Source organism: Anoplopoma fimbria, chromosome 6 (genome assembly GCF_027596085.1).
Source record: "Anoplopoma fimbria isolate UVic2021 breed Golden Eagle Sablefish chromosome 6, Afim_UVic_2022, whole genome shotgun sequence".
Taxonomy (NCBI): Eukaryota; Metazoa; Chordata; class Actinopteri; order Perciformes; family Anoplopomatidae; genus Anoplopoma; species Anoplopoma fimbria.
Genome location: NC_072454.1, coordinates 23,568,400 through 23,594,303, shown reverse-complemented (window position 1 = coordinate 23,594,303; position 25,904 = coordinate 23,568,400). Strand labels below are relative to the sequence as shown.

Below are 25,904 nucleotides of genomic sequence, written 5' to 3'. Positions count from 1 at the left end.
TGAATAACTGCTGGAATATGAACTGATCTAAAGCCAATTTTCAATGTTAATGACCTGGATAGAGCAGATAGGGGTGATAGATAACATCCCCGGTCAGAGTCATAACTTCACTGGCTCAGACACAGCAGGTTAGCTGCTCTGGGCAATCAGACGTAAAGGAATATTCTCTTGTAAAATGAAAGAATAGACACGACACTGCAGTAATTCCTCCAACTAGAAAGAAATTAAAGGGGGGGCAAATAAAAATAAGCACTTCGTATTGAGGACCGGTGAATAGGAGAGAAAACTCCCACTTATTTACCACTTGTATGCACAAGCACAAGTCCTGTTTTCTCTGAACGAATGAGTTTGGTTTTGAGAGGACCTTTTATAGTCGTAGAAAGAGAGGAGTTAAGGCTGGCCAGAGAACCTTAATAGATCTGTGCCACTGCTCCCCTACTGCTCTGAGAGAAGCCTGTCACGTAGCATGTACATGCATTTAGGCTTATTTACCTCGATCCAGCTTGCTGGCTGACAGGCACGTCTCACTGCTGGAGATGCAACATCGTTGTCTGGCAACCCCCCCGATCAAAGAGTTTTGCCTTTGTGTGGCCGGCACACTGCAAAGGGTGTCACAGAGAGCCCCGCGCTGCAAAATGCAAAAGATGACAGGAAGAAACCGAAACACAACATCTCCATCCATTTATCACCGCCCGCCCTTCAGTGTTCATAACCTGAACTTAAATTATTAATCGTCATTTTGATCTGCTGGTCGATGGGCCCTGTGGCTCTGCCAGATACAAGCATTCATTACTTGCCATCCTCAAATTGAAGATGAAGACATGGAAAATGTGCTGCAAGCCTTATGACCTTTCAATTTCTACATTTTCGAAGCAAATTTGGATCAATGACATCAGAGTGTCCAGTCTGGCTTTTATTAATGGAGTTGAAAATTAAAAGGCAACTATAAAGAAGCTGTATTCCAACCTCTCTTTGTTTGTATTGTGATGGTTATGGATATTGAAAGTTAAACCACAGCATCACCATATAATTTGACAAATTTGCCTGAAGCTTTCACACAATCCATTCTCATCCTGGAGCTAAAATAAAAAATAAAATATGCTTAGATCTAAAAAGAGGATTTGCTCCCGTCACATTCAAAGGTCATATCTGAAAGACAAAATTGGGTTGATCGATCCATCTCAATGTAATTTGTTGATTCAACTGAAATTGTGAACATTCAGTTGGAAGTTTGTAAATGTAAAACATCACCCTTACAGCAAAAACATGAAGACTTACGGCTGAAAGTACCATTTGAGCATTTACAGAGCCCAAATGGGCGTTTATTTTAAACATGAACACACGGTACCAAGAGAAATATACAAAAAAGCACTTTGAAATCAAAACACGTTTTTAACATCCAAAAAAAGTTAAAAGAAATCAGGAAACAGTCAAAAGTCCTCTAACATTTCCTTCTGTTTTCCTCGTTGTCTTTGTTTTCTACTCTGCACTTGATAGTCCTACACAGCAAAATGGATCGCACATAGTCTAGTCTGCACTTTGGTGGTAGAGGGGCGGGTGTCAGGATTTGTCGGCTGACACCACATGTCAAAGACAGCTGTGTGTGTTCTATACATTCTGTTTTATTGACCTCTGGTCCAATACATTGCTTAATAAAATACAGAGGCTATAAAAAATAGTCGTTCACTACTTCAGCATTAATGACTCCTATATTTGTGGATATTCATAAATAGTTTAATACATAGATAAATAGATATTCTTTGTGTGGATTATAAACTTTCATAAAAGCTTCTTTTTTTTTCTTTTCAGTAATACAGGAGTGACTATAAATGCTGAAATCTCGAGGGCTGCCGTTCGACCCTGATGTCCGGTAGACAGCGTGAAAGGCCGAGAGTTCACATGCGGATTGGTGCTGGTGTTTCGTACCAATGTCCCCTCTGACCGTGCCAGTCTTTAGCTCCGCTGGCACTCGTTCTTACTGCAGGTGGCCTGACGCTCAATCTGCCAAGTGCCCTCCTCGTATGTGCAGTAGCAGATTGTACACTCATCAATCTTCACCTCTCGGCCGGCCGGTATTACTGCTGTGTCCGCGTAGCAATTTGGCCCTGAAGGGGGTACAAGAAAAACAGGGAAAGTATAAAGCAACCTGGAAAACAAGCCTTAAAATGAAGTGGTGCAGGGATGATGTATTCTTTTAGGCCAACCCCAGACGTTCGCATCGCAATGGTTCCCTGCACAAAAAAAATCAATGGGATTTTTCCATTGGATTTTGGATTAGTGCAAAAAAAAAAATCTGTGCCAAACAAACCTTTACGACACTTACGCGTTTAGTTTGGCAAGATAATCCTCACATATGAACACCACTCTTATGATTTTTGAAGCGTGAATGCAATCGGCAGTAAAAAAGCTAATGTTAGGCTCTAAGGGTGGACTAGTCTGCGTGATGACGTGGTCTCATTTATCCACTCGTTACCAACCACCTTGTTAAAAGCACGCATAAGCTTAAAAATTCAGCAGAGGGGTATTTACTGTTTTATATCATAGAACAAAACTTTAAAATCTATGAAGCTTGTGTTCACATCAAACCTTATTTCAGGCAAACCAAAAAAAACTTTGACTTCGGGACGAAGGAAAGTAAAAAAATATTAACTCATTTCCGGGTTTTAGCACTCATTCCCGACCACTCTGTTTCAAAATGGAATCTCACATTGGCCTTATATATTTTCAATGTGCATCTTTTGTGTTTGTGTGTGTCAGCAACATGTCACATTATTGAGGCAGACTCTGAACAATGAAGATGCATGACATTTGGTTGGTAACTTTCTTTGCTCCTGTGATTTAATATGCTATGTGAAGGGTGCTCTGGTCAAACTAACTGAACAGAAACTTGATGATTGTTAATGTCCTTTTGTTCAAAGTTGCGTACCGATATGGAGGCCAGGAAAGATCATCCTTATCTTGTTGTATCTGTGTCATTGAGGTTGCACTCGCCTATTTCCTGCTACTAGACCAAGCAAGGACACTGTTCAATGTGTAAAAATGCAGTCTAAGGACGAAACACACAACAAGTCACATTCTTTTGTGTTGCTCGAAGGATCCCAATAATTTTGAAATCCATGAATTCACAGCCATCCTTGTCAGTTTGGACGCAGGTGAAATATGAAATACTAAAACCTGCAAATTATGCAGCTATGCGAGAAGAAAATCTTGCTTTGTTTCTTTTTTTTTGTCAATAAACCTGGTGCATATCAGGTTACATAGCCTGTGAATCAATGTGTTGACCCAGACTAACAGTATTATTGCAAACGTTTTATTTCACATTCACTAAGAGCCAGGGGACAGCTTTTCCTTTAGCTGCACTTCATAACCTGTGCCATAATCAACATATTGAGTCTTCAAATATATGAATAATGCATGAAGCGCATATGCGTCTTTCTCTGCTGTGAGTAAGCTATATGCCATCCGGTTGTAAATTCCCTAGCGGAGGATGGCGAAAAGTTAAAATATTTTAACTTTGAACAGCAATCTCCCTTTACTGTGCCTGGTATACTCTGCCAGCACCACTGAATTTTTCTCGCCCCCTAACATGATATCCAGTTTGCGTCTTCCTGATTCGATTTGAATGCAGCATTAGCCTAACAACCTAACAAATAACTAGTTAGCTGCATCCAACCTGGTGAATTCTTAATTTTTTATGTGAGTTTGTTCTCTGCATTTTTAGTTTGGCAAACTTTACTGGTTATTTGGCCCTGATTATAACCAGCACAGAGCAAAAAAAAGGCCTAAAGGAACATTCCTATATCTATGGCAATGAGCCCCATTCAGGCTATCTCCTGTAGCCTTTGTTCAATGCTGCATTTTGTAGTTCCTCTTATTGGTGTTATCAAGAAGCTTAAATATGTATTCTTTGCTAAATTATTACTGCTAGGCGATAAGCTCCTGGTCTGAAAAGTCAATGTGTAAGTGCCATTAACTTGCATTCTTTCTAATAGCGAGCAGGAGGCGACTCCTCTGGTTCCAAAAAGAAGTCTGACTGTGTAGAATTCTATGAATAGATGACCTTACTTCTCACTCGATTATTTACCTCAGTAAACACTGTAAACATTAGTTGATGGTCTTAATTTCTAGTTTCACGTCTCTTTCAACACAGCATGATGTACATTTAGGAAGTTATGGTCACATTTAGAGTAAAATAGACCATAAAGCGGGTCATGCTTTAGGGCGGGGCTACCTTGTGATTGACAGCTACCAGATCGAGTTGTCTGGTCTGAGAACGCCCATTACAGGTTAGTTTTTTTTCAATTACTGAGAATTAATTGTAACATTTCTGGTCACCTACAGTTGGCTTACTCAGCGTTCAGTTGTACACCCTCTTGTATCACTTCTGGTTGCGAAAAAACAAGATGATGACGGCTCGGATGCCAAATATTTGATATTATTTTATGTTGATTATATTACAATGTTTTGATAATGTATTAGATTATTAATCTAATAATTGAGACTCAAGTTGACTAGGTCAACACTCTGATAGTGGTAACATTTTATTAGCTAGAACAGATATTCATTTATATATTTATATATGATCTAAAGGTGTACGAGCAGAATTTTCCAGCTGCATATTTCAGCTTTCCACAAAGACTGAAAGAAAACCCTCTATGTAAAAAAACGCTGTGGAACCAAGGCCAATGGGACACAAGCAAGTTGGAAAGTAGAACAGGACTTCAGTTATTGTTGTACTGCTACTTTCAGTTGCCATGTCTGTTGCATTGACCACATTCCCATATGGCGTTCAGTGCTGTTAGTCATCCTATGTTGTTTCTTTAAGATACGTTTCATGACATCCCAGCAAACTTGAGTGCAGGCAGTCAAAGAGGAGAATGAACACAAGAGACCAAATGCGCCGCTTTTCATTTCATCTCAGTGGGAAATGGGCTCCCACATCTGAGCTTTCATTGATTGTTTCCCAAAATAGTAAGAGGCAGAGAAAAAGTAAAAGAGACTTGTAAACATGCTTCTTCTGGTGTTAGTGGCCGTTTCTGACATGATTTCAAACAGTATTAAACCAATGGTGATCATATTTAACGTAAATTGTACAACAAAAATATTTAAAACCTTTTTAGGGGAAATTAGCAATTGTATCCTCCAATTTGCAACAAATAAGCACACTGTGTGCTTATCTCCTCATCAAAATAGCTTTTCCATTGGCCATCATTACCATGCCCTTCAGATAACCACTCATGGTTTATTGGAGGAGAATTATCATGCTGGAAGACCGCGCTCCCATCAAGAAAGAGATGCATCCTGGGATTAGGGTGATTACGCTGAATTCTTAAGGATTCGATGCACATGATTATATCCTCCACTGCCTTGTTCTGGGATTTAGACATTTAACTCAAGTTTTATTTTCTCTACACTCACAAATTTGATTCCATACTGAGAGGTATTCAATGGCACTTTGTTCCACACTTCTTAGATAGGCTACACCACAAGTAAAGCAGAAATCTTGCTGAAGGCAGTCCAACTACATATATAACTTCAAGTTTGACTGCACGGAGTGGGAAAGGTGCATAAAAAACAAATTAAGCACTCTTACACCGTACTTTAATATAGTTCTGAAGTGCACCCCAAGGGACTGCTCTTTTCTTTTTTATCATTTTGCAGGAAATTGGATCTCACTAATGGAAATGTTCAGAAAGAAGATTGCCCACTAGGACTCAGTTTCCTGTATGTGCATCACATGGGTTTTGCCACTGCCACACCCATTAAGGAGACTAGCAGCAGTTTCTGAGTCTATTAACTCTAGTCGGAAAAGTGAAGGTGAACACAGATTATAACCTCATTCTTACATGCCATAGTCACCAAATAAATATCTGACCCATTATTCACAAGAAACATATCTATCAAACATTCTGGCTCTGAAATGGCATATTTGAGACTATAAATCTGGAGGAAAATCTTCTTTGTTCGAGACCTTTCACTGTGTCAGCAACACACTCTCGTGAGATCCGACAATATACGTTGACAAATGCCCTAGATAGCTTATTTTCATAATGCTAAATATGGCTGCTAGCTGTGTAAATATCTAATGTTGGCAATAAAAAAAAAAAAAAGATTAAGCAAATACAACCCAATCTGCTTTCATCCATCTACACGACATTCACAACGCTTAAAATAAGGTGGGGAGATGCGGGTGGGGTAAACACACTATGGCCACGCCCATTTAGGAGACAGGAAGTGTTTACCATTTCAAACCAATGGCCGGAACTACGCGACGTCATCTTTTTATAGAGCATCTTTGGTTTAAGGTGGTTGATAAGAACTAAGCCCCCCAGTTGCATGGGACAATATCATCTAACCATGGAACCTTGTTTATTTGGCTGCTACTTTTTTACTGACAACATTGTGAATACATAAGATCCATTTGCCATGCCAACAATACTAAACGTGAATGTCCTCCTCGTATCACCTGCAGCATTCTTTGGTACTAATGGGAAGACTTTTGTCTCGTGAGAGTGCCTCTGTCCTCAACCAGGGGCTGGGGAAAAAAGAGCTCATAAATCATCCATTATCTCTCAAACCGCATTGCAAAATATAAACACTGTGGGAATTGCTTCCACAACAACAGGTATAGCATAACAATGGTTATTGTCCTTAGACTAACAAGGTCTTGAGCCACTCTGTTGTATAATTAAGATGCTGATAAATGGGGAGTCTTTCCGCTGCAGCCCCCGCTTTTTATTGGACGGCGGCAAGCAGAGGGAGCGTGCAGGCACATCAATCAATGTGAACATTTTGCAGAGGCCTGTCAAAGTGTCAACCCCAACGCATTTATAAGTCTTCAGATGAGCACGCACACACCCTATCTGAATAACAACTCCGGTCGCTGTCGCTACTGATTCATCATCATTAGCGACATTTAGAACACAGTGTCTCGACATAAAAGACGCCTATATTGAGGATATGCTAAGGGAGAAAAATGTGAAGAAATAAGAACGCACTTTACAAAATAAATCAAAAGTGCTTCCTCCTGGAGCTGGGATTAACCCACAGCCCATCACTCACGGTTGCATGACACTCATGTGTTAATTAATGCATGGATCCGGAGCCACTGTGCTTACTCACTGCTGTCGGCCTATTATTCTGCCATTCATATAACACCCACCTTTTTGTCACCGCTTCATTAATATAATATATCCCCGTCTCTCCATCACTCTCTGTCTTTCTCTGCCTCTCGCTCTCTGTGGCAGGAAGAGGTTTTTATAGGCACGTCAGCTTTCACAAGCGCTTTTCAACGAGAGGCAGAGACAAATGGACTGTGCATGAACAGTTGGACCCAAACTGTCACTACAGCGCGTTGGAAGTTGGCATGGGCAGCGTGTGAAAAACACGGCCATTAGCACCTGTGGCTTTTGGCTCCGTAGCAGCGCCAGATAATGGACGGGGAACGAGGACACATCCCGATCATCACACCCCTTCTCTCTGAAATGTTAGAAACATGCAGAGTGCAATTATAAGGTAATGGAAAGGGAAGAATAGCAGAAATCACTCATCCTAATGCATTTCTTGAGTACATTTGCATTATAAATGCAGAATAAAAAGGACCTTACTTTGTGAAGACAGAAAGTGGGAGAGCTTTGCGGGGAGAGACTATGATTATAAGAATACAAATGAATTCTTTCAGAGATGCCGCGTGAAACGGGTGTTTGGTTTCAGAAATGAACCGCCTCACATCAAAGCTGCAGTTTTTAATGAAGTGCATATTTGTTTGCATATGTTGTCTCCAGCAACTGCGCCCACTGGTAATCTTTGTGGCTAAACAACCCAGCTGCACACAAGCACGACTGTCACGGCCGATGGCCTTCACAGGGACAGAGACACAAACCCTCGCCAGCCACATCAGCGGCGTCCAGGTGACAGGCTTCACTGTGAGATTTATTTCAACCTCATAAACGTTTTTTTTTAAAGCTCTGATGTCAATCTCAAAGATATTTTTGTTATGTCTTGTCAGTCTCCATAGCTGTATTGTGAAAAATGTATTTGGTCAGAACGTTGACTTTTATTCAGAGGAAAATTAACAAGCAGACCAAAGCTGAAACCTTCTCAGTGACCTAGAAGTACTCTAATTGCTAAGACATAATGTGACTTCCTATTACCTTCATTATATGACCTTTTTCTGTTGTAATCATAACTCTAAAGTCTAGCCTGTAAAATTACTTTTAGATAATAAGATAGAGCTGTGTGTAATTGAACCAAAGGAAAAAAATTGAAAAAGGAAGTACATTGTTACTTCTTTAAATGATGCAAAATGTCCTACTTTCCCTTTCAAGTTTATAATTATTTATTTTTTTAAAGATTACGCGTTATTATTCCTGATTACATCAAGGCCACCAGTCCTTGTGTAACATGTTACACCACACACACACATCAGCTGAAGAGGATGCAGACTTAAAATGACGTGTCCATACAACTAAACTACATTCAATTACATTTTGAGATAAAATACATTTTCTCCTGGATTACTGTCGCAGTTTTAAACCAGTGGATAACACTTTGAATAGTCGCTTGAAACAAACAACAAAAACACAACAAAAAGCTTGAGGCTTAAATTTTGGCTTAAAGTCACGCACGTAACGTTAATTGTTAGGCGTAACGTTAAAATGAGTCTGTATGTTTCAACCAATACATCAACGCTGACAAACTTTAAGAACTCCACAAACCATTTTAGATGAATTGTTTAAAAAAATGGCTGGTTATTCGATGTTAAATATGCTGTGCTATTATTATTATTATTATCATCATACTGTAATCATTGTAAACTTTGTGCCATGTGTGAACGCAAAGCTTGACATCCTTGACATCCTTGACAACAGTTACTATGGGATTCAGGGCTTAGCGACCAGTCAATTAGAAAAGGAGCCTTTTCTGTGTTGTCAGAATGAGATGGAGGCTGCTTCAAATAAAAAATAATAAGAAAATGTCACATACATATAAACAACTTCCCTTTCACTCATGTTTTTTTTTTTCATGTATTCCATCTTTAAAGGCGCTCTATGAATCACGCCTCTCTTAATTTGAATGCGTCTCTATCCCTCCTGGCAACCAACGTGTCTGGTGTTGCTCTATTTGACGTGATTTTGGCTCAGGTTCAGGCTGTTTATCACGTCCCTCCCAGATTACTGTTGACCCCAATGTCTGAGGAGTATTGCAGAGCACCGGTTGCTTCCTCATGCGTTGCCAAGGCGATGCCCTACAAGTGCAAAGGACAAGAGGGAGGGAGCCACGGCAGAGGAGAGAGGCTCTTCTTAGATTTTTGATTTTTCTTTTTTGATTTTCTTCTCATCATGCTTCAAAAGAGAGAGAGACATAACACTTGGCTCAGAATTACAACAAACACTTTAACACCTACAGTATATATTTAGAAATTAAAAAAAATACTGAAGTTTAGAGACCAGGTTTCCCTCTTTGACTTGTATCAGAGTTCTCTACATGAATCAACATTTCTTGAATTAAAGTTATATCGGCGAGCGAGTGACAGACACAAACTTTAGGGACTAGGAAACCATTTAATTGCAATGTGTTCCAGTGCTTTGAGATAATGAGTAAAAAATGATGAGAACCTGCCTCCATTCACAGCTGTTCTTTGATATTCATGAACAACTGTCTGGGCTGGATGTTAGCGATACCTTTCACTTTCATCTTCCTCCCCTGGCTCTTCCCCAAGTGCCTCCTCGCATACAGGCTGAATGACACATCTGAGACAGGGTGCTGTGATCGATTGTGCATCGATTTTGCATGCGTGAAAAGGCCAGGATAATGTCGGCGCATATTTGATGGCCTAATCAAACATTGAAAATACCTCATTGTGATTTATATCAATAATGAGGAAAACGGCGAACAGGAGAAGGGCTGTTAGCCGAGAAGTGAGGGTAAAAGACGGCATTACTTGTTGAATGAGAAACCAAATTGCAGTTATTATTCCGAAGCAGATCTGATGTCTTAATCTTTCACCTTGTTTGTTCTTTTTTGCGCTTTTTATACTTATTCAATGCTTGCTTGTAAACTCCAGGTCACAGTTTTCTTTCCTTTTTTCGTGGCGTTTCACATCTGGATGAGTATCTAATTCTTTCCCAGTAGTGAGCTGGGCTTTGATGTGACACGTCGGGTGCATCGGGGAGGTCTTAACATCTGTCTGCACTTCAAGCAACATCTGTGGACAAGACAAACAACCCCGCCTGAGTGGGAGCTCTGTGACGGCCTTTAGTAACCTTATTTCACATCATCAGTATTTCATACGGGCTGCGGCGCTGTCTCGTATTGAGCGCTGTATGATCAACGGCGGCGAGATGGGAGTTGACAATCAATGCTCCTCATCATTGTTATCAAGGTGTCTTGTAATACCTGGCAAAGAAGCGTCATTAATCAAAGACAAAGTGGAATCCAATGGGTGATCGTCAGGATATTGATACGAGCTGAAGGGAGATCTGTGATTTGGTTTAGATGTATGTCTCATTTACTTCTGTACCTTCCAGTTATTTGATAAGTTATCCTCTATGTCGTTCATATTCACATGTTGCCTGTTATGTTTAAGGTGTCAAGTCAGGTGTGAAATGAACCGCATGCAAATGAAAGCATGTGGCAATTAAGTCTTCAAAGCAACGACAGGTTTTGATGGATTATTCCGGGACAGAGACCTCCATTTACTCCAGTTGACCAGTAGTGTGCAGTCTGACACTCAAAAAGATATTTGTTGATTGCGGAGAGCGTTTACACTTCCTGTTTACACAGCGACAACACCATCGGCCCTGGCCATCAAAACAGAGCCAGAAATGTTCCCTGCTCAACGAGAGGTTGTTTAACACATCCTGCTACACCAATACTCAACTCGGCTTAATTAACAGCTCTGACATTCACAGCTATCCTGAATACGTGGCAACAACAACAGCGGGAGGCATAGAAATGAGAAGTCAGAGTGATTGGCACAAACCTGAAAATATGTTTATTTTCAACATACAAATCCCACCTGCTGCTGCTTTAAAAGCACTGTAGCCTGACTGCTGTGCAAATGAGGCACAAACGCTGCCAAAGGCTATTTCTGCTTCTTCATAAATACCACTGTGCTCCAAAAGAGCGAGGGACCGGACTGACAGTTTGCATGACGATGTAGGACCAGAACTCTAATTTGGGCAAAGTGCCATACAGGTGTATGTGTGTCAGGGAATAATAGGACCAATAGGTTTTTTTTCATTGGGTGGCATTTTGGCTTAGACATGTTACCAGAAGGAAAGCCATCAGAACACAAAAAGAACATGCGAACTCCACACAGAAAGGCCCTGCCCAGACCGGGGATTGAACCCTGGCCCTTCTTGCTGTGAGGCAATGCCACCAGATAAATAATCATCAGTAATATGGATTATATATTGACTAAGTGGGTAAAGGAAAATAACAGAAAAGCTATTACAGTCTGTTAAGACTGTAATAGCTTACAAGATATAACACTTTGGTCATATTACGATATAACAATATCCAAAATCTCAGATGATATCTAGGCTCATACCATGATATAATATGGATTTATTGCCAAGCCCTAACCTGGAGCTTCAATTAAAGGACTTTTAGATTCAAGGCGCATTTTAAATTGAATTAATTAATTCAGCAACTACGTGTTTTGTTAAACAATTTAAGGACGAAGCCTCTGACTAGCTTTTTCTCCACAGCAACGGCGGCCAACGCTCATGGGTAATTCAGTATTTAGAGGTGTCCGCCAAGCCAAACATGACTTCTCAGACCATATCCCCAATCTATAGCACTGTTAAACAAATTCCTGAGACTCCTACGTTTCTATATTGAGGAAAGACTTGAAAAGGGATTTGACAGTTTGGTTACAATAATGTTTGTCCAAAACAAATGGCTCCGCCCACTTCCCAACCGTATTTAAACACTGCCTAATCGCTGCCTAGAGCCCACATATTTCAAACTAAACTCGCTCAATTTACAGGGCGGGTTAAGAAAGCTCCTACAGAGACACAAAATCAATCATGCAACTGTTTTCACACGCAGGGCACTCATGATGCGTAAACTGGTCTCAATGTGTAACATCGGTGTAGTGCCACTTCAACCACTGAGAGTATTTGTTATTCAGACTGTGACAGTGTTAGTTGTGGTCAAATAACTTGGCTCTGTTTATTGAATGGTAAAATGTGGTAATCTTATGGTAATAGGGACTGATGCCATCTTAAAACTGAAAATCCTTATTGCCTGAATAGGCCCGTGGATTTGGTGAGACTTTCTGAATACAGCTGCACGCTCCTCTGCTGACTGTCTCATCTATGCACATACTGTACTGTACCTACATCTGTCTGCTAGACGGATGTGCCTGCATTGTAACCCAGCAAATCCACTGGGCATTTCACTGGTGGGGAGTTGTGAAAGCACTTTCAGCATAATCAATATGTGCATTTCTAAAAAATAAAAAAGTGGGTGAACAGCAAAAAAAAAGGGGAACAAAGGAGCAACATGTATTCCCCAAGATTACAAGAGTCAAATATTAAATGAGCGAGTAACGCTCCACGACTACCAATGTTTTCAACTCAATGTCGCTAGAGGTTGTGGCACAGACTTTTAATTTGAGTGGGACAACTAGTCATGAAAATTCATTACATGCAAATGTCAATGTCAATAATGTTTTATGACTCTAAAATGATACATTAATTATACTAATGTGATCTGCTGGGTGTAATTATAATGAATTAAGGTGATGGTATATGCTGAATAAGGCCTTCTGGTTATTTCATCAAATTAGATTACCTTCTTGAGATATTTGTTTTTGTCTCTTTTGAGGATAAACAATGTTTTTGTGAATCCGCTCGCACAATCTGTTATTTTTGTAATTCTCTTGTGTTCCTCGTTTAATGTGTAGGTGTTCAGTTCCAACAAACAGCATGGAAATCAAAGTGTCTTGCTTGCAGTTTTACTCCAAAATCATACTAGCAGTTGTGTCGTCTAATAAGCAGCTCATACAAACGAAGCATTTTTATGTGGGATGCACGACGCAGCTTGTCTCTAATCGCATGGGATTTTGTCTCCATGCCGACTGCTGGCTCTTGTTTGTACCAGACAGCCTGCGCCACTTCAAGATTCCAAGTCAGAGATACATATCGCAAGTCATCATTCTTTTTGCTGAAGGAAGCAATGTTGCTGACATTGCCATGTTGCATTAGAGTCACACCAAGAAAAAAACAAGGGGACATAATCTAGGACATGCTGTCTGGAATCATTCGAAACAACTTCAGATAATCGACTCTGAGCCGCGTAACTCCGTTTTCTCAGACGGGCCGAAGCTCATAAACCAACAGGACCATAAACCTTCGACAACTAGCAGCAGCAAAAAAAGAAAAACACAAGCGGGCCTCAAATCTCTGCACCATACATTAGCGACGGATTTGGGACATACAGCTTACAGCTTCCATCAGACAACCTGAGCAATAATAAGAAATTAAGATATTAAACCTCACTGTTCATTTAGTAAGATCTAATCACTTCAAATGTACAATCTGACTGCAAACATTGCAGTGCAGCATGCTGCGTGCTTCGCGTCAGCAAAATGAGCATCGCACTACCTTGCCCTCATGACTCCTGTCGAGGTGCCCTTGAGCAGAAACCTTTGACACTGGTCCGCTTTGAGTGGAGCTTATTCAGCAGCCACCACGAGCATAATGGTTGCAACGGAACAAAGTGTTCACCGCAGTGTTGCTGAAGGAAAATGCTCTCCGCTCACCGGTCTTGCAGATGGGGCAGCACTGATCCGGCTCGTACTCGGGGTCCACGCACTCGGTCTGGGGGCAGGCGGCCACGGAGCACAGCACCTCCCCACTTGGCTCACATCGGCACTTCTCGCATGGAGACACCTGGATAGCAGAAAAGAAATGGTAATTAAGAACCCTAATAAACAGTTCACACACGGATACACATACACAACAAAGACTCTTCTCCTCTTCATTAATGACTTGTTATCATTATGCCTGGCTTTTTTGTTTGTCTCAGTGTCTGTCTCTATATTTCCACTGCCTTGTCTCTCTGACACACACACACACACACACACACACACACACACACACACACACACACACACACACACACACACACACACACACACACACACACACACACACACACACACACACACACACACATAATAAACAGTATTTACGCTCACACAATACTCCTGCCTGTCTGGCTGGTACAGTGTAATCGGTTGTGCATCCATTGTCACAAAGCTACATTTATAGGGAAGTCCCATCGTTCTAAACTTCACTGCCAGTGAACGCTTCATTTGAAAGAGAGCGGAGTCGAGAATTGAACACTTTTTCCAATCAGGGGATGTGGAGGAATCAATAGCAATGGGAATGGAAAGAGATATGCTTCCAATTTTCTTGGAGCGTGAACAGAAACATTAGAAATGATGGGTTATCCGAGCCTTCCTGTTGGTCTGGAAATAGAACAAATGTGGGACAAAAGCTGGGACTGATAGTATACAGTTTGAATTACAGCCATCTCCTACATCCCCTGTGAAAGGCTTCATTTAGCCACCGCTTGTATCAAGCCATACACCTTTAATCCTAACAAGAGAGCAAAGGTTAATTCCGCCATCGTTGCTGTAGATTGCAGAGGCTCGCGCCTCCGCATGGCACTCCACTGTAAAAATGGAGCGAGGCAGCACTCAATGCCTAAGAACTTAGCAATCAAGCATAAAAACCTGCCTGTTGCTTAGTTTCAAAGCAGCCCCCACCCTCCCCACTACACGCAACAAAGGCTGACGTATGCCTTTGTGAAAGTAGTGCTTCCTTTTAAATTCCCCTCAGCCGAGGGTTGACGTTGAGCCGTCGGTAACACCCTGAGTTAGAGGAGGAAAATGCCATATTAGCCTTAACCTCCTGCTGAGACTCTCGGGAAACATGAAGAGTAGCAATAAGCGCTGGTAAATGTAGACGTAACACCAACATTGTGGTGCAATCCTGAGGCGAGGCTTTCAAAGAGGTGTCAGAAGATAAAACATTAAAGATCTTGCCGGCGCGTCTCCTTGTCTCTTCACAAACACCCACATACGGCAGCATGCTCGGCCGAGTTGTAACATTACTATAACTGGAACTCTATCGTGTGTATCAACAAACTGAATACGGAAACACTATGCTGAAGGCAGGCATCGCTAAATTCAGCCTCTGGTGATATTCAGGCATTGTGCAAGGAAAAAGAAAAAAAAAAAAGACAAGTGCTGACCTTTGCCATTATAAATCTGCCTGCCTGCTTGCTTGCATGCTGTAAGGCTAGGTAACTAGTTTCTGTCAGCACTTCTTTCAAGTTTGAGCATGTCAAAAAATGAGTGAATGCGGTTAATGGGTCTCACCTTAAACTCCCCCAGCGAGGCGTAGATCTTGCCCCGGAACTCGCAGTAGTTCTTCTTCTCCTTGCACATGGGGCAGCATTGGCTAGTGTCCACTTTAATGCAGCGAGGGTGAACCTTGGGACATTCTGGCTTGGTGCACATGGGGCCCTCGTCTGTGCAGAGGCACGGGCAAGTGGAAGGGCCCGGGGTGAACTGCTCACCAATGGCGAACACAAAGCCGCTCTCGTCCATGCAGCCTTTCCCCCTGTAGTCTGGGTAGGCGTACTCGTCAATGGCGTCCAGGGAGAGGGTGACGTCACTAGTGGGGCCCTCGTCTATTTGGTTCGGGCTGTCCTGTACCGTCCACAGCTCCTGGGGCTTCCCGCCCTTAGATCCTTGTGTCTGGGAGCCCAGGTCCGTCCTGGCGCTGCTCACAGCAGTCCTGTTGGGGCCCACAGCATTGATTTGAGCGCTGTATCCCAGCGGCTCCTCAGGGGCCTGCTTGTCCTGGTGTTTGTCCTCCCTGGCTTGGGTCAACACTCTTTCCAGTCGTTCTCGGCTGGCTGGTAAGGTCGCTATAGGGTTGCACTGAGCTCCGCTAATCAGAAACCCCAGAACAAAGAGAACTTCTGCTGTCATGGCAACGGAGTGCAGCATCTCTCCCCACCACCAGCGAGGTGGGAAAACACCTTGGCTCACATAACACACTTCACATCTCAGGTGTGAGCCAGTCCATCTGGAAAGAGAAAATTAAACTGGGGTTATGCGCTCAGTATTTCGTCACTTTTTTTTCTCCAGGGTGTGGGGTTTGTTTCATTTAGTCTCAAGAACAGTGCAAGAAATCCAGGATGCGTCGGAGCACTGCCCCGTCGTGTCAAGCAAGCAACCCGCTGGGTGTGATGCAAGCCTGTAGGATCAGTGAATTGGATCATCAGGACAGGGAGTATTCATAGGGCTGTGTTTAGGAAATCAATACTGCTTCATACTGTAACACTTCCCCGCATCAATCCCTCCCAGCAGTGACGGAGTTAGAGGCAAATAGCCAAAGAAGGACCAGAATCTAACACTCTTAAGCTCCTGCTCTTCTCATGGAACAAAGAATCCGGATCAATGTCTGCTTTTTTATAAATGAGTTGCAGTCAACTTTACAAAAGAAGAAATTGATTTGAAAATAGGACATAATTCCAGTCTTGAAAGATGTATCTACTATAGCTGACAGAAGTAGCCATATCAATTTCAAAATGAGGCCAGATCTTTTGCAAAGTGCCTTATGTGCTTCAAAACTTTCTCTGAAGGAGGCCAAATAAGTATCTCATTGGTTCGTTTTATCAAAACTAAAAGCACATCACTTTCTTTACAGCTTTCAGCAATCTGAGAAGTCAATATATAGCAGCCGGAGTCGAGTGAAATCTCAGGATCAACTGTAGATGTTGCAGAGACTGCACATTTTTTAATACGTCTTTGTTTTTGTCCCCCGCTTAACTTGATTTAATGCAGCATCTGGAAATTCCAATGCCTGCTATGATGCTTTGCTGTGTTTGGTGGCCTACTTCCTTTCACTTCCTTCTCACCAAATGTTCGGTTTCATCTCTGAGCTCCGTTTAATGGGCTGCAGCCGTGTTGACATTTAAAGCTTAATTTGAAAGGTGAGATTACTCCTTATTGACTGACTCAACAATTAACAGCTAAGTCCTGTCTGCGCTTGTTAAGAATAGTTCAACCTATTGATTAATTTGTCATACTCAATTTAACACTGCTAATTTCCAACAGAGCAATTGGTTGCCCGTGGCAGGAGGTGGTGAGCAACTAAGCATTAAATAAAGCGTAGGCAAACGTATTCCGATGCATAGAAAGAGCAGAGATCATGCAGGGACAACCAGCTGCATTTGTTTTATCCAGCTCCAACTACATAGCCAAAGTCTCCCTATATGATTTAAGTCATGCATTTTGATATTCATGAATTCTGATCCAGTCTCATGGAAAGGGGCTCAAATTGACTGCTGCCACGCCAGTGGTGTTTGTGCGGCATTTTAGCTGAATTGCTATGTTTGAGGCAGAATCCTTGGAGCTGCTTTGGAACGGAGAGGAAGCAGAACGAGGTGCATACCGATAACGCTGCTGCAGCTGAGAGAGAGAGAGAGAGAGAGAGAGAGAGAGAGGGATGAGCCCAGGCCTCATTAGTAAAAGGACCTCATTTGGCTTTTTTCAGCCTCACCTCTCCACCTTAACAGCTGTTACTAGCTGTCGCACTGAGCCTGCTGCTGCTGCTGCTGCACTCTCCGTCAGGACGGAGGCCTGGGTGGCCCCTAAGGCTGGTTGACAACTGGGCACACACTAGTCACAGCTCCACAGTATCTTAAAGGTCTGGGCTGCCAATAGATATTTATTTGTGTCACTGTTAACAAATACCATGAAAAGACCAAAGCCAACAACAAACTGTTCCCACTAACTGTATCCAAAGCCTAATTAAGCTTACTCTTTTGTGCCAAAGAGCTCCACTGTTCAAAAACACATCAGAGCCACACTGTTACATTACATTACATTACATTACATTACAGTCATTTAGCAGACGCTTTTATCCAAAGCGACTTACAGGAAGTGTAACTGTTGTTGCATGTAGGCTACAATGTGTTACTCCACTTGCCATAGGCTATATTCGATGGTCCAGTGACTCAAGGACTCCCTCTCTCAGTATGTAAAAGCTGCTGGTTGCTATTTAACTTTGCCAGTTCATGATCAGAAAGGTTGTTTAGCTCAGCGCTTAGCATAAAATATAGCAAATCTGCATCAAAATGTTCCCTGTGTAAACAAGTTAGCGTTGCAACTTATTGAAACACTACTACGAGGGATCTGATGTAGTTTACGGAGCTACTTTGGACATGCAACATGAATTAGTGCACTCGGCAAACAAGCTAGCTAGCCGTTTGCTAGCTAGAATAAATTGATGTTCTTTTTTTCTGGTCTCACTAAGCCAATTTTATGTTCCTATCTAAAAAAGTTGTAACTCTGTTGGCTGAGCTTACACTCATACACCGTTCTACTGCTGTAAATACTCACTTCAGCACCATATGTGCGTTAATCCGTTGTTGAAAATAGTCCCCAACAAATGTATTCTTTAATTCAGTTTGAGTACCTTTTGCTTTAAACTACTGTGCCCTGCTGCTTTAAGAAATACAGAGCCTTCCTGAAAGTAGAAACTACTATATTTGTGATCCTTTAAAAATTCACATCTTGTGCAGGAAGTAATGGGTTCCGGGCTGAGTGCAACACACAGCGTAGAGAAATTGAAAAGTACTGAGAAGCAGACCTGCACATTGTTAGTTTGGGTCTTTTCATGTTTTTTGTTGACAGTGAGAGAAATATTTAAAAACAACTGCAGCTGTATCCTTTGATATTTACTCGTCTTTTAATTCCCATAATAACTCATTCTTAACAACCTTATGTAAATTCTCTGTGTCTGCAACTAAATTATGTGCTACATTCCTAACACCCTAATGCCATCTTTAATACAGATTTCATCTTTTCTAAATGTCTAATTCTCAGAATAATGTGTGCCACATTCTACTGACTAGATTGAAATACACATTTTTCGCCGTAGCACCTACTGTTTAACATTTTCAAGATGCCCTTTGTAGATACTTTTTCTTACCACTTCTCAAGTTCAAGCAAATGCAAACTTTCTTATATTTATAGTGTTGCATATGAGCCACTTGGTGAAAGGTCATGGATTTATCTTTGCCCTACAGGCCTGCAGAGAATTCACTTTTTTTTTGCTTCACTGCTCTATCTTGAATACTCACAAAGGCATTCTGACTGTAAAGAAGGAAAACAAACACAACTATGAACTCACATAGAGATAATACAGTCTCTATAAAGCTCTGCAGCATAGGGTAGAAGCTTGTGTTATGGATTATTACCCAGACAAATTAATGAGTATATATTTGAGTGTAATGAGCTCATGATATGTGATAAACTGCAACCATGGTTGTGTAAAGTCCCTTTTAGGATAAAATCCTGATGTAGTAACCCCCTCTGCTATAGTATAACCCCATGCTTTGTAAAGCCTTAAACAAACAACTAGTTGCAGCCATCAATCATTTGGAAGTAGAGTTTATATAAGCCAACATCACTGAGTTCATTCACACTTGTGACACATTCAAACACCCACTTCAGAGCAAAAAAGTCAGCTCCGCAAGCGGAAAAAAAACCTCTCCAATTAATACTCGTCAGTTCCCAACAATTATCTCTGGAAAACAAACACTTATTAATGCTGGAAAATTTAGCTGTATATCTTTGTTCTGAAGAATAGTCAGTTTTTTTTACTAAACAGAGCTGAGTGGTCTTGTGGTTTCCCTGTTACCACATCTGTTCGGCAACTGAAAGGACTCTGCATGGTTCCAAATACTGTGGGCCAAGCCATTACCGAGTGACACAAAGCGCTAAAATGGCATGTAAGTCAAGCCAAAAATTGTCAATTAAAAAAGATATATATATATAAGATTTTTTTTTTTCTAAATCTGTCAAATTCTTGTGAATTTTAAAATTCAATATGCAGTTTGTTCTGCACTGTAAAAGCTTGTACCAAAACAGTTTAAGGAACCAGGCAGAAAGCCTCCTGTAGTTAAACAAGCTTTAAAAAAAAAACCCCAATAAAACCAAGACCCCCACTTAGCTTTGCTTGTGTGCTACGTTGTACTCTAGTGTTGATTCTTTAATTGATTTTTGATTAATAAATAATGATGCAAGCAGAGGCTGTGAGAAGTGATGTAGTGCATACGTCTGTGTGTGTGTTATCTGGCAAACACCCTGAAGTAAAATATAGATCTTGACTTTATTCTGAAACGTCTGTGCTTAAGCCCAATAATCGAGGGGCATAAGAGTTTAAATGAACTGAGTTTCTAATCCTCTGCTGAGCCAGACAGCTACGCTCAGTCAGAGCTCAGTCCAGGGATGTAAAAGTTGTCAGTTCAAACCTCAGGTCTAACAGGTTGAACAGCAGGAAGAGCTCTGCTGGAAACTCAACAGGGAAAGCTGCTTTTATTACACCAGATTCAACATTACGTCATTAGATGTCAGTATCATAAAATAAAGCAATACTCAAATGAGTAATAAATAAACTAATGTAAGAATGACAGACATTTTTCATAAGCTCTATACTATACTGGATTTGATAGACCTTTTCATGAGGCACTACGTTCCCAAATCATGAAAAAGGTGTGTTGGTATTGATGTTATTGGACTTTTATAGTTAATGTCACTATGTAGGATAACACACTGCACATTTATTTGTCCGTGATTTATTTCATTGTATATATACCATATGTTCATGCGTAGCCCATTCAACATAGAAAAACATGAAATTCTTACTTTTTTAGTGTGATATCTGAAATGACAGCATTGCAATTGGCAAAAAATCAGGTTTTCTTTTTTTTAGCATTGGTCTTACTTCCTTGTTGATTGAGATGTACAATTATTAATTTTTCCCCATTTAAATATCTTTTTGAAATACAATTTAGAAAAGTATTGAAGAGGAAGCTGTGGCTTGCACACTTGATGGAAGGAAATTGTTATTACACCTTTTTTATATTGAATGGGCTATGCATAAACAAATAGTATATACAAAAAGAAATCCATGACAACATGTCATCATACATAGTGACATTACTTATGTTTGGGGTCAGTTAGACCTCTTATGTATTAACCTATACAAATCCAATAACCTAAACACAAGCACACCTATTTGTTATTTGGGAAGGTAGTGGCGCTTAAAAAAGACTGTCAACTCCAGTCACAAGAATAGAACGGATGAAAATGTATTTAAATCTATGTCAAATTTAAAGATGCTGAATGCTGGAACAAAATCCCGTTCCATTGTATAAGTAGTGTAATGGTAATCACATCAGCTGTCAAAGAAGTGACAAGACCATCAGAATGGGACCTTATTCTGCCAAACATTAAAAAATGTGTTTCCCTTTTACTTAAATATTCCTTCACTGGCCTCAGAAAGCTGGATTCTCTGCACACAGTATTTATCCCATATACAGAGGATGTTACCTTCGAATTACAACCATGCATCAGCAGGAAATGCTAATTATCTCCCCGTAAATGGCTAATTTTCACAATAATAAAGTAGCATTTTGTTATTCTGCTCTCCTATTAACATGCAAATCTAAATGCTGACCCTATGCTATTACTTTTTAGAGCTGACGATATTTCCACTTTCAACTGACATTTAAATGTTGCAGTGGCTCCCCACACTAGTGAGAATGAACTCCGTGTTAGCCTCAGTGTGTGCCAGCAGGCGTGGGTTCAGCCATTACCGTCGCTGTGGATATAAATCCCTTTGTCGAAGGCCAAAGTTCTGTTTACATCTCAGGCTATTGAACAGAGCCAGTTTGACCCACTGACGTTCAGCAACAATGATTAATCAAGCAAGCAGAAACTCAACCTGGCTGTTAGTTCACGGTTCAATGATGCTCACCATCGCATTGATTTATGACTCATAAATTATTATCGTTTTCATTACCCAGCAGAGCGAATGAGGCCCATAAGTCTTGACACAACAACCTGAGCTCGGAGTAAAATTGTTAGCCCTACCTTGACTAATAAGAGACTGTTATTCATATAGATTGAATTGGCAAGGCTTCAATAACTTAGAGCGTGGCGGTTAAGACGTGTTAAGGTTGACCTGCCTCAGACAGGTTTCTTCCAGGGAGGTTGATAGCTGTTCCACTCACACAATATTGCTATAAATAGGGCCAAATGTGTCGAGACTGTGCTCTCATGTCCAGGAATTTTCCACAACACAGTCTCTGATGTTTTTGTCGGTTTGTTTATTTCTATTCATCGTTTGGTTTTGATAAATGTCAGCAGCAAATTCGATATGCCTGAAAAGCTTAATGGTGACAGATAATGAAAACAGTGAAAAGGGATGCAGCATTGGTGAGGCTCTCAACAACCTTCTGATTTTTGGTTTTAAGTGTGCACGGTTTGAGTCTGACAAAGAGCTCCTGAAAACCAGCCAACATGACATCCACATTGTCTTGGATGATAAAACTCCTGCGATGTCCCTCTGCAAAATCAGACTGTATGTCATTGAGAGGAAAACCATCTCCTCAGGGCTGGAATTAACTCAGACAGACAATATGCCCTCACCGCTGTGTGCACTTCATTTATTGCACATTACAGACTCTCCTACTTACACTGTTCCAACATCCCAACATGCCGTCGATGGCACATGGGAAATGCAACAATTTACTTTGAGGTCTACTTCAATTTATGACAAAGCCGATCACGGGAGACGAGATGTGAGACGTTCAGACAGTGGTGGCTAGTGGGCTCGGATCTGACAGGGCTGAGAAAGTATTGAATTAATGATGCCACGTTCGAAAAAACTCATTTTTATACAAATAAACAGTGTGAAATGATGAAATCCAATTAGAGCAATGAGGGACACTGAGGCAGGATCCAAGTGTATTAAGCCATCTGCCAGTGAGTACAGATTGCTGCAGGGCTGCCTAATTGAATTTTATCCTCTCGACTGTAAATCTTGCGTGTGACCCAAATCAAAGGAAAGTTTGCCTAAACGTGCGATGCAAAACCGGCAAGCCCTTGCAAAACTGTCATATGATCTTAAGATTATGTGCGGTGGAACACGGTGAGAATTTGCTCGTACACAAAGCCCTGCCAGGAGAAGTCTGAAGCAGGAAATGTATCAGGAGACGTGTGGAGACAAGCTTGCATTTTTTTTTTCTTTTATTACTCAGACAGAACAAGACAAGGTGATGATGATGACAGTGACAGCGCTGTAGTGACATTTATATCAAATGTGACTAAATCCCAATATAGTGATCATAAATGCAACAAAAAACACTCACCAAAAGACAAGCAGCTATATTCTCAGAAAAGCACACCTTATCATCATCCAACCACCTGTTTCGCTGGGCACTATGAATTCATGAGATGATATATACATGGTATTATGTGTTTGGGCTCTTCCTTCAGAGGCTGTGTGGACTGGATGTTGCATCCTGGAGTGTGTGTGTACGCAGCCAGAGTATTTGTGCAGCCACTGAAATCCCTCTGATGCCTTCTTTGAGCCGCTTTAGTCTTATTTAAATGAAAATACCAAAAAACAGTGCACTTACAGGAAAAACCCCATGTAGCCTCCACAGGTGCACCAGCCTTTCCCTGCAGGTTTGAACAACATGCATCAGCATCAGCATTACCCCCCCATCAAGCTCATTTGCATACAACAGCTTCTGTGATGAGATGAGATTACATTTCCGCACGGTGGCTCTGCTGTTTCTGAGTGAGTGCAATCTTTCTGAAATACGCCAAAATTCAAGAGAAATACACAGCTAAGTAAGTTGATTTTTAACCTGAGCAAAACGAAAATTAGACTTAACACATGCATGCAAAAGCTGTCACAGCAACAGTGGTTTCATTTCACCTGTGATCCTCGGAGTCTGTCCTCTCTCGGGGTTGAAATGCAGCAACAACTGATGTGTGGGACGAGAGAGACTCAAACGCACAGCCTCGTCCCTCCCTCCCCCCGGAGGATGCTCGCAGGTTCGTCAACTTTAGTCGTCGCGGTGAGAGAGTGAGAGAGAGAGGGAGTGAGTGAGAGAGTGAGGGAGTGAGTGAGAGAGTGAGTGAGTGAGAGAGAGAGTGAGAGAGTGAGAGAGTGAGAGCGCTCCGTCTCCCCCGATCCGGGAGACTCGCAGGCAGCTACTGACGTCCCCTTTCTCACGGTGACCAAAAAAAAAAAAAAAAAAAAAAAAAAAAAAAAAAAAAAGAGGAAATCATTTAATAAAATGCTGGGGGTTTTTCATAAGGGGGGAGGCAGTCAATTAGTGAGGTCCACGAGGTGCACACACTGCTGTGATTAACGACTTTACCTCATTATCTGGAATCAGGGAGTCGTTTCCCTGAGTTTGGTCACTAAGTCATTTGTTTGTGCTGTGGCACATGAGGTAGAGCAACCACAAGGTTGGTGGTTCAAAACCCCTCTTGAGTCAACATGCCGAGGTGTCCTTGAGCAAGACACCTAACCCCAAGCAGCCCACTGCTCCTCCTCCTTCTCTGCATGGGTTAAATGCAGAGACATAATTTCCCCATTGTGGGACTAATAAAGGCTTAATTATGAGAAAAGATCAAAGTACATTAGCCGACTCCACAAAGGGAGGGGGAGGGGGTTATAGCTTAAATGAACAGTTAACTGAAGAAATACAATGATCATAGGGTGGGACATTATCAAAAAAACAAAAAACTAGTAGTAACCTTGAATATATGAAATCTAAAAATAGACCTACTGGAACCCATTTATTTATAGACTCCCTAAGGTCTTGGTTTTGTGCTGTTTAGATTGCATGTCCTTGGGTAATTGTTCAGTTTTAATATATATTATTTTATTTCATTATGATTATATTATTGTTTTTATTTTATATTATTGTATTTCTGATTTTAGCGTTCTGTTATTATAATTGTTTATTAAAAAAGGTGGTTAATAAATGAATGCATCAGTAAGAATAATCCAACATTATGATATAAATGATAACTCTGACAAAGACCTGTTTACCTGCGTACCTGTAGTGGCTTTTTTACTCTTATATTTTAGCTAGATTTTGCTTACTAAGGTAGCATTATGAATGTAAGACTTTTGCTTGTAATGTAGTGGGGTATATATTATACATTGGGTTTTTAGGCCTACTGCTTCCACCACTGGTTGAAAGTTGAAGGGAAAAAACGTACTGAGGACAAGACCTCAGTCTACAGCCCTGTGTGCAGGTACTGAGAAACACAACTTATTAAGAATTCCACTGCTAGCAAAGAAACAAGCATATAAAAATAGAATATAAGAAGAATGCTCCAGGTCTTCAAAACTATTGTCTATCATAGTAATAGTGTAGATTTCAAATACATAAACCACAAGATTACCATAACAATCACTAAAACATTTTATATTTAATCTAGATTGTATAGAAAGTGGCATATAAAGTATTATGCTAGATAACAGTAGCCTATAGTGAAAAACTACGGAAGGAATACCATATACAAAGTAAAAAAATACAATTAGACACCACAGACTTGCTAGTCTTTCACTGGAGGAATATTTTCAGAGTACTGCAGTGATTATTCATCAGGGATTGAGTGTCAGCCCTGCCTCCCAATTTGCCTCAAACATTCAAGCAATTTTGCACTCCAAAATAAAAAAATATATATTTATTTACTTATTTTCCTCTAAATTACTTTTTCAAAACAGCATGATGGCAGCAAGCTCCAAAAAAAAACGGGGCCCTCACTCCTGTTAGTGTCAGGTTGAAAAAAGCAAATCATTAATATAGCATTAGAAGCTGGCTGTGAACTCATAACTGCCCTGGGCACCCATCAGCATACATGCAGCACTGTTCTCTGCTGCTACACCTTCCCCCAGGTTCAAATGTCATCCTTCACTGTCATTACATTTTCTGCCCCCATTAACTATTGATTATCTCCCCTTCAGCATTCCAAACCCTCCTGTGGA

At 41.0% G+C, this 25,904-nt stretch overlaps 1 protein-coding gene across 1 annotated transcript; it reads right to left on the bottom strand.

The window, feature by feature from the left end:
* Positions 1-1,322: 1,322 nt before the first annotated feature.
* vwc2 (von Willebrand factor C domain containing 2) lies at positions 1,323-23,853 on the bottom strand. Its single transcript, XM_054600621.1, has 4 exons — positions 23,832-23,853; positions 15,401-16,115; positions 13,775-13,904; positions 1,323-2,105 (listed from the first exon to the last, which is right to left on the bottom strand). Exons 2-4 carry the CDS (start codon positions 16,034-16,036, stop codon positions 1,954-1,956), a joined length of 918 nt encoding a protein of 305 aa, XP_054456596.1. The 5' UTR covers positions 16,037-16,115; positions 23,832-23,853; the 3' UTR covers positions 1,323-1,953.
* Between the last annotated feature and the right edge of the window lie 2,051 nt (positions 23,854-25,904).